This window comes from Azolla caroliniana, unplaced genomic scaffold (genome assembly GCF_043228905.1).
Source record: "Azolla caroliniana isolate FFs.n. ecotype wild unplaced genomic scaffold, voAzoCaro1.0.p SCAF_22, whole genome shotgun sequence".
Taxonomy (NCBI): domain Eukaryota; kingdom Viridiplantae; phylum Streptophyta; class Polypodiopsida; order Salviniales; family Salviniaceae; genus Azolla; species Azolla caroliniana.
In genome coordinates, this window is record NW_028230457.1 from 8,845,727 (window position 1) to 8,854,884 (window position 9,158).

At 38.5% G+C, this 9,158-nt stretch overlaps 1 protein-coding gene across 1 annotated transcript; it reads left to right on the forward strand.

Annotated features, from left to right (window-relative positions):
• The first annotated feature begins 3,832 nt into the window (after positions 1-3,832).
• LOC147849929 (cell division protein ftsH) lies at positions 3,833-9,158 on the forward strand. The gene is made up of 4 exons (XM_087337098.1): positions 3,833-5,237; positions 7,781-8,104; positions 8,206-8,506; positions 8,913-9,158. The coding sequence occupies exons 1-4, from the start codon at positions 3,888-3,890 to the stop codon at positions 9,083-9,085; spliced, it is 2,148 nt and encodes a 715-aa protein (XP_087193224.1). The 5' UTR covers positions 3,833-3,887; the 3' UTR covers positions 9,086-9,158.

The following is a 9,158-nucleotide window of genomic DNA, read 5'->3' on the forward strand; positions in this document are numbered from 1 at the left end:
TCGAACAAACAAACAAACAGACAGGCTAGTCGAACAAGGAGCATGAACCAGTTGGACAAAGGAGAACATATATTAGTTGACTAGCCGATCCGACTGACAATCCGGACACAGAGCCGAGGAATTCAGAAAGCCGAAATGAGCCAAACAGTAAGATGGCCTTCTGGCGACTAGAAGTTGTGTTTGAAGTGGCATGTTGAGAGTCAAACCCAACTTCCCGAATGAAATGGCTTTCACACTAGAAATGGACACTTTAGGTTCAAGCTAGTTTTGTAAATAGTAGAAAGGCCAGTTGCACTAAGTTAATTGGTATTTAAACCAACTCTTTTGCAACCAAGTCATTGTTGGATGTATTTTTAGTTGTAACCATCTTTTCTTGCTAATACAACTTCTTGTTCTCTGTCTCTAACCTCTCTCTCTCTCTCTCTCTTACACAGACACACACACAGTTCCTTCTGTTGCACAATATCACCTACACTCTCCATTTCTTTAGCATTTGTTGAGTTATTGTCAAAAGGTTTGATGACGCTACAAAGCTATTGGTGCATCAAGAGGAACATGTCAACGAAGGAAGGGTAGTGCAACAAATCTTGGTTTTGGCTACCAAAACATTGTAGGATCTCTCATAGAGAAGGATATATTGAATTAGAAATAAAAGAAAAAACCAAACATGTGAGTGCTTATTATAGGCATAATCTTACATATCTATTCTAAAACTAATTTTAATTGGTTAAAGGTTAGGATAACCGAGAAACTGGTTATCCTAGGAACTGGGACAAACTCATATGGACCTATGACGTGTGGGAAAAAGTTGCTAAGGTGTTGAGCTATATAAAGCAGACTAGCTATCCCCTTCATGCAACATCTTGAGACACCTATACTGTATTGGTCAGGCTAACCCCTTTTCTTTGAATCCATTACTCAATATCCAAGGTATAATATAAGGCAATATTTAGTGATACGAGACATCGATGGTATTTTATGTTTGTTTCATGTCCTTCGTTCGGGGGTGGTTGGTATGCTTAAGCATCCTTAATCTATTATTCTCCTAAATCTCATACTTTTGCTCATCATTAGTACAATCATAGTATTCATGTGATCAAGACAATGCAACTACAATTGTGATTACAAAGCTCAAATCATGACTTTAACACGTGCAAGTTCATGAATATAAAACGTAGGTTTGTGCATCACAAAAATCATAGTAAATTAGTCATAGAATTGGTTTGTAAGGTTATGCCTATAACAACACCTTTAACCATTATTCAAATGACAACATTTTCATACAAGGGAACACCCATGACGAGCAATGTCAATGATAACAAGCATTATAGTGATTATCAAAGGGGCTCCAAGAATGGATGTTTTATTGTCCATGATGAAGCCAAATTTGACCAATGGGGCCAAATCAACGTATCATCTTTTATGTGACTCCTTCCTAAGAAAGGGGGTTAATAATGAAAGCTATAGGATGGTTGGAAGGTAGCACAATATTTTGGCTCCCAAAGATAGCTCAGGTATATACAAGTTGACCAACAACTTACTCACCTTGGAGGTTGATTAACAAGTATGGTGCAAAAGGGTAATACCTTTGCTTGCACAAATTCCAAGCACATGTGATTGATAAAGAAGAATCTAAAACTTACAAGCCCACAAAGTTACTCATCCCTTTTTGGACACCCTTTCTAGAACGAAAATAAACATTCTATCTACAAGATTTAATAAAAAAGGAGACAAGCACTTAATGACGAAGAGCCTTTACCTTATTTCCACGCACAGTTGATAGAAGAGTGAAGAGACAAGAAATTACCAACATGTTCTAACTTCAATTAGGCTTATTCTTATTATTGAAAAGGGGAGAAAGAGAGACTTAGGCTTTAGCCCTCGAGAGATATGAAATGAGAAGGAACCCAAACCAAAAGTTAATAGTTTCATTGCTACAAAATAGTTGGGAGGCAATAAAGTTTTATAGCTATTACATCCAGCAATGAGAATTGCTAGATAAACCTTTGGATATGTCTTTGCACCCCATACAAGGAGTCAAAGACAAATTCATTTTGGATGTATTGACAGCTATGTCATAACCCCCAATAACTCAAGAAGTGGAAACCTGTTTGAAAAATGGCCACTCAAACCCAAGATGAGGAAACACCCATTGAAGCGAGAACTTTGTAACCCAAGTCTAGACATATTATGAAATTGGACAATTGATAAAGCACTATATGCTACATTATGTTGACATGATGCAAAAGAAACGGTTCCAATGGCAATATTCGTCTTCATTGAAGCATCTCCCAATGTAATCCCCCAATTGTAACCAGCCAAAGAAACACCTTACCTTTCAATGGAATACAAGATCACGAACCTATATACACATCACATTTTGTGATTTCTAATTTTTCATATTCTCATAACCTTCTCCTCTATCCATTGATGCCTATGAATGATTTTATGATTGGCATCATTAGTTTTTACATAATGAAAAATCCAACTACTTGTGAATGTTTGATTCGTCTCCAAGGTACACTCAAGGAGTTACAGAGTTGGGACACTCCAAATTGTATATTAAAACAAATGCCTATATCTTTTAGGAATATGAAATCTCCTCCTAGATATATGGAATGGATTATTCAACACATTAATATCCCACAAACCATCCCGTGTTGTAATCAACCCCAATTTTGCCACCCAATGAAATTGTGGTGGTAAAGAAGTCTTATCCTCCCATCCCAAAATTCACAACGGATATCACTACATGTATTCCCATACACTTAATCAAGAAGATACAAAAGAATACAACTATTTCTTGTTTACCCTAAAACATAGCTAGTTCAAAATGGAAATATTTGAGTCAACATGTGTTTATATAGACTCAATATTGTGACGCTCGCCAATATCTTTTGGTAGTACAAATGTGACTTCATGCCACCGAAGGAAGAGCCATTTTCTCCTTCATCCATATCATGAATCGTGACGATGTTGCTATTTAGTGTTCCATGTCCTATTTTGACCATGGTAACAAAACTATGTAGTATGATACCGTAGAAAGAATGACATGAAGTAGTCAATCCTTTAACTTCCAACACATAACCTTGTCCTTGATTAGATCCATTGGATGAGGCTTGCATTCGTCACCTCCAATCCAATCATATAACCCAAATGTCTACAAATCATACCATGATGAAGTGTTGCCCTTAACTAGCTGAGATTTTCATGTTCCTTTCCATACAAGCAATTCAAGTTGATTTATGCCATGTTAATCTTCAAGCCCGAAGCCATGAGATACTGGTGCATCACCCTAGAGATATTGGTGCATGTTGTGCCTAGAAAACATAAAGAAAGCGACCATCTGCTAAATGTAAACACAATGCATGCATGGATCAAAGTGCAATAAGAAACCGATCAACTCTCCGCCCATTGCCATATTATGTAACACTATGTTAACATGAGATGTGTAAACCGAGTCATTGTCGAGAGGAAACCTTGTCTAAACAAATGATCGGATTGGTCGAAGGGATCAAGAACACACCTCCACGGATCATGACCAATTGAGATTAATGATCCATCCACACACACACACACACACACACGATGCGAAAGGCATGGAGGCGCTCGAGAAGAAAACTCATTGTGATCGTGATGGGCAATACATAGCATAGCCATAGCCAAAGCTAAAGCCATAGCCATGGCCATAGTCATAAGTTGTCATAACAATAACTATAGTCATAGCATATCGGTTTAGGCTTGAGCCGAGCCGTTGTCATTCCTAGCCACAGCCCCTTCACTTCCCTTCCTTTCTACTCTGTATGTATCTGCAGAGAGAGACAGACAGAGAGAGAGAGAGAGAGATCGCCATATCCCCTCTCTCTGTCTCTCTCTCTCTATCCATCATGGCGTGCTCCTCCTTCGCCATGGAAGCTCTGCACTTGCACGCTTCCTTCCACCGGCGCCATTCCTCCTCTCTGCACCTCCTTCCTCATCTAACCCATCCCTCCTCCTCCCCCTCCTCCCCGTACAACCGTGGCCATCGCCGCCTCCTTCATGTCCTCTGCAAATTCTCGGGTCAAGACAAAGACCAGAACAATCTCCATGGCCAAAGTCGAGGTCAAGAACATGTCTCTGAACAGAACCAGAAAATGTTGAGCAAATTCAGGGACGACCGCAGGAAGAAGAGATCATTCCGATCATCTCTCCGTGCTCGACTCCGAATCCTGCAAAGAATCCTTCGCAGATGGTCTCCTTCTGCTCTTCTTCGTGCTTTATCTATCTACAATCGAACTCATCAGAAACAGGTAGCTCTCTCTACTCTCATGGCTTGCGCTATATCACTAGGATTGCTTTGTTTGAAGATCACATCTGTTCCTTCTCCTCATTCTGTTCCCTATTCGGACCTTGTGAGATACTTAGACTCTGGGACCGTGAGCTCGGTCCTATTTGAAGAAGGCTCGAGACAAGTCCTATTCAATATGAAATCCGCTCAGGAAACATCTCAAAGTGATGTTGAAACTCCTTCTTCCTCAACTCCTTCATCAAAACTCGGGATTGTTAGCCATACAGCCATGATGGATAACGATGAAACTGTGGTAGAAAACTCAGAGATGGAAGTTCTCTCTCCATTAGAGCTTTCGGATGAAATGCAAAGATCAATGGATGAGGACATGTCTAAGCATTTGCAAAGTTATATTTTGAGAAGGTCAAAACAAGTTAAAGACGAAATGGCCAACGGTATAGATACCGACACTGCTTCACAAATTCAGAGAGAAACGATCAATACTGCAGTGAGAGAAGATGTGCTGTCATCTTCTTCTTTGAGCTCGACAATACATGAGAACCATGACATTGATAAGATAATCAGTGGGAAGAAAGAGTGGGAGATGATTAGTGCATTAGGAGCTTCTTTTAAGTCAATTTTTAGCATTCCAGAGCAGATGTTAAAGACAGAGTCCCAGACATGGCAATATGTGACAAGGCGAGTTGAAAATGATGAACCCTACCTTTTAGGATTAATGAGAGAAAAGGGGGTGAGTTATAGATCTGCACCTCAACCAGTGAGTGCATCTTTGAGGGCAACTATGTTCACCATCCTTTCACTGTGGATTCCTCTTGCCCCGCTCTTCTGGCTGATGTACAAACAGTTCTCTAGTGGCAATTCTTCGAATCAGAAAAAGCGCTTGGGCAGCATCCCCGTGAAATTTGAAGATGTTGCTGGGGTTGATGAAGCAAAAGTCGAGCTGGTAGAGGTATTTCTTTTCTTCCTCTTAGGTGCTTTTAATGTCAATTTGACTCGTTTGTATATTAGTTTTGTGCAAATTTTGTTATTCTCAAGAAATATTTACAATATCTACTACCATGCATAAATGTGTGGGAGGGAAATCCAGAATGAAACAATACTTTTCTTTTCTGTGGTATTTCTGCTACTCTTTGCTGGTTTTGTTGATTTTTGCTTTAATTTTTTTAATTTTCTTGGAGTTTTTCATTGCTTATTTAATATAATGTATGTATATTCAAACTTTTTCATTAATATAAATGCATATATGTCAAAATTTGGACATGCAAATAAATAAGATTTTCGAACACTTTGTAATTAATAACTAGTTTCTGTTACATCCTAAGAGGGTGGGTGCATATGTGCAGACAACCACTTCCTTCGAATTGTGTGCATGCTTTTATTCAGTTCTTTGGACTTGGTTCTTTTCTCTTTTGTGTAGGTTGTTTATTTCCTGTTTTCTTTGTCCTTTTTGTTAATTCTTATGTTGATGAGATATCCATTATATTTTGGTATTGGATAGACACTCAAGTATTGAGGAAGTGCATATCTCCCCAAAAAGCACTTTATTTTTAGGCAACCAATGATTATATTTCATTTCTCTTTTGTACTGAGCCTAAATAAGCTCGCTTAAATCCTTAGAAGAAACAACAGATAACATAGATCAATCTATGTTTCTCTTTTGCACTGAGCCTAAATAAGCTCGCTTAAATCCTTAGAAGAAACAACAGATAACATAGATCAATCTATGTTATATTCAGCAAGGCATATTAGATTCAGGTAAGGTCACCACAAACTCATAGAATGAGAAGGAAATTTGTTGTGAAAATTTCGAGAAAAAGGTGAAGTATATTTGGTGATGATAAACATTGTTGACCAAGGTTTGCGTTGAAGGGAAAATGCAACCAGAATGCTGAGGAGATGATTTCACTCTTGTCAAAAATCTAAAGATGCACTGTATTCCCTCCTGGAATGCAAACTTCAATGTGATCCCATCTTATTCCAACTAGAACCCATGCAATTAGGAACTAGTAACGTATGTGAATTGCACTCTTGTCTTCATATGATTGCAGCACTGAATTTCTTATAACTAGTATTGGATTTGGGTTGTGTTTGTTTATGTTTTAAAGGAGAAGTTAGTACTGCAACCACAGCTACAATAGTAGAACACTACTTTAGCTAGAAGGCAGTGCAAACCTACTGTATGGAGGATGCATTCCAGCAGATACATAGAGAGATATAGCAAACACGAGACACTAGAAATATAAGATTGAATAATCTTGTGTTCTCTGCTTATGATTAAAGTTTTGTGGGCTCATTATAAATCAATACCATTAATAGTTTTGTGGTCTCATTATAAATCAATACCATTAATCCCCCTGATGGATATGAATGCTTTACTTCTAGAGTTTCGCTTTGTCCTAAAACATAGAGCCATGTGGACTCAGTAATTGTAATTGCTGTTGGTCATGTCTTGAATAATGTTGCGTTATCAAAACATCATATACCATTGCATGAACAATCTAGAATTGTTGGAACCATGAAGTATTCAGTTCCATTCAAAGTAATGATCTTCTCTCATGCTTAACTTGTGCACCAATTTATGAAAAGTGTCACCACATCACTCAACAATAACCCAACATGGCATGTTTTTTGTGCCATATTATTAATTCATGATAAAGGACTGATTTAATTAGATAATCAAGAAATATCATGAGTAATATGGTCTTGACAAGATAGAGCTTGTTCCTGGCTTCAGATATAAAGAATGAAATTGGAATGTCTTATGTAATTTATTCATACTTCTTGAATTTGGCTGTGTAGTCCTCGTAAGGATATTTAGAAACGATACCCACACAAACACCTCTTTGGTGGTGAATCCAGGTCCAGTGTTTATATATATATAAAACATTGTGCATACAAAAACTATGGTAAGTATGTCATTGTCAAAAGCATTGGGAGAAGGGTTTAAATTGATCCTGTGAATCTGTTGAAATGGATAGCATTGATAAAAGACTGCTGTAAAGAGCATTTGAGACATGAAACCACCCAATTGCAGAGTGGGGAGACAGTGAGATTCTACTTCTTGGAAAACCACCCAATTGCATGAACAGCCCTTTGCCTGCTCTCCCTCATGCAATTCCTGAATCCTTTCTTGGACATTTTTAGGCATTCTTAACCAAGGTATCAATAATATTGTAGTCAATAAAATTATAGCTGTTTCATGTGTCATTGCTGCTGAAACGCATAGGGAATCACCTCATGGCTTGTGTCCTGATGATAATTAAAACTTATTTGAGTTTAGAAGGACTGCGATTTCTTCTGTAGCCACTTTTAGTAATTGACTAGTCTTACCCAAAATATACATGATGTATTTAATGTATGAAGTTCTTGAGGATATCCATGTAATTTGTTTTGGTAGTTCCCTATTTTTAGAAACTCACTTTTGAAGTTTCGAGTAGTTTGGTTTTGAAACTCACTTCCAAGCTCATGGAAATGCAATGATGCTGCATACAGATTGTTTTATGCCTTCGAGGAGCTATGGATTTTAAAAAGCTAGGTGCGAAGCTACCTAGAGGAGTTCTCCTCGTGGGTCCTCCCGGAACAGGAAAGACTCTTCTTGCTCGAGCTGTTGCCGGAGAGGCTGGTGTACCATTTTTTGCAGCCTCTGCTAGTGAGTTTGTGGAGATGTTTGTTGGTCGTGGAGCAGCACGAATCCGAGAATTGTTCAGCAATGCCCGGAAGTGCTCACCGTCAATCATTTTCATTGATGAGCTTGATGCTGTGGGAGGGCGCCGTGGTAGAAGCTTTAATGATGAGAGGGATCAGACTCTAAATCAGGTGAGAGATTATGGTGGATTTATAACATGCTTTTTACAAAATGAAATTGCACTATTTTCTAGGGACGAAATATGGTAATACTACCTTTCTACTCTGTGCAGCTTTTGACAGAGATGGATGGATTTGAGTCGGAAACAGGTGTATTAGTTATCGCTGCGACAAACCGAGCAGAGGCACTTGATCCTGCACTTTGTAGGCCTGGTCGATTCTCCCGCAAGGTTTTTGTAAAGGAGCCTGATCTCAATGGTAGACAACAGATATTAGCAGTCCATATGCGTGGCATTCCCATTGAAGGGGATGTGAAAGCTGCCCAAAACATTGTTGCTTTGATGACTGTAGGTTTTGTTGGTGCAGACCTTGCGAATGTTGTGAATGAGGCTGCATTGCTTGCAGTTCGTACAGGTACAGCTAGACAATAGTATATTCTAAAAGTGTTGTAACATCCCTGTGAATAGGCTTTTAACATTTCAATTTTAGCTGTTGCATTGTGATATATCATATTGGCTTAATGATTAGAGTAATGTGAGTTGTTGGGCTCAAATCGAATTTGTGATGGTAGTTATTATTTGCGGGGCAAGGGCCCTAATTCTAAACTAGTGGTTTTTACTATCTGAACCAAAGACCTCCACAATTGAGTCCATTACCTTAACCATTAAGCCATTATTGTATGACAACACAACAATATAAATGAATGAAGTCGAAAGTATGCATTGATATCAGGAATGCCACAAGTCCATTTTTGAACTTTTGCATGACATGACATTTCTTTGTGGGAACTTTCATAAAGTAGCATTCTGATGCTTGACAGGCAGAGAAGCTGTAACTATTGAGGATCTTAAAGAAGCAGTAGACAGAGTGAAATTTGGCGTAGGAAACAAGCCTACCTTTTCTGGGGCTGTGGAACGTGTGATTGATTGGTTGCAACAACCGAAAGCACTGAAACCTACTTCAGGATATGAAGCACCTTCTTGGAATGGCTAATAAACCATTGAATTTGATGTATCTTAAAATAAAAAATTTCTTGTGCTTTAATCAAGCAGTTATCATATGGTCA

Excerpts from the sequence above, each read along its gene's own strand:
- LOC147849929 (XM_087337098.1), top strand. The coding sequence starts at position 3,888 with ATGGCGTGCTCCTCCTTCGCCATGGAAGCTCTGCACTTGCACGCTTCC. Across the intron at positions 5,238-7,780 it reads CAAAAGTCGAGCTGGTAGAG|ATTGTTTTATGCCTTCGAGG; the intron begins GTATTTCTTTTC and ends TGCTGCATACAG. Across the intron at positions 8,105-8,205 it reads GGGATCAGACTCTAAATCAG|CTTTTGACAGAGATGGATGG; the intron begins GTGAGAGATTAT and ends TACTCTGTGCAG.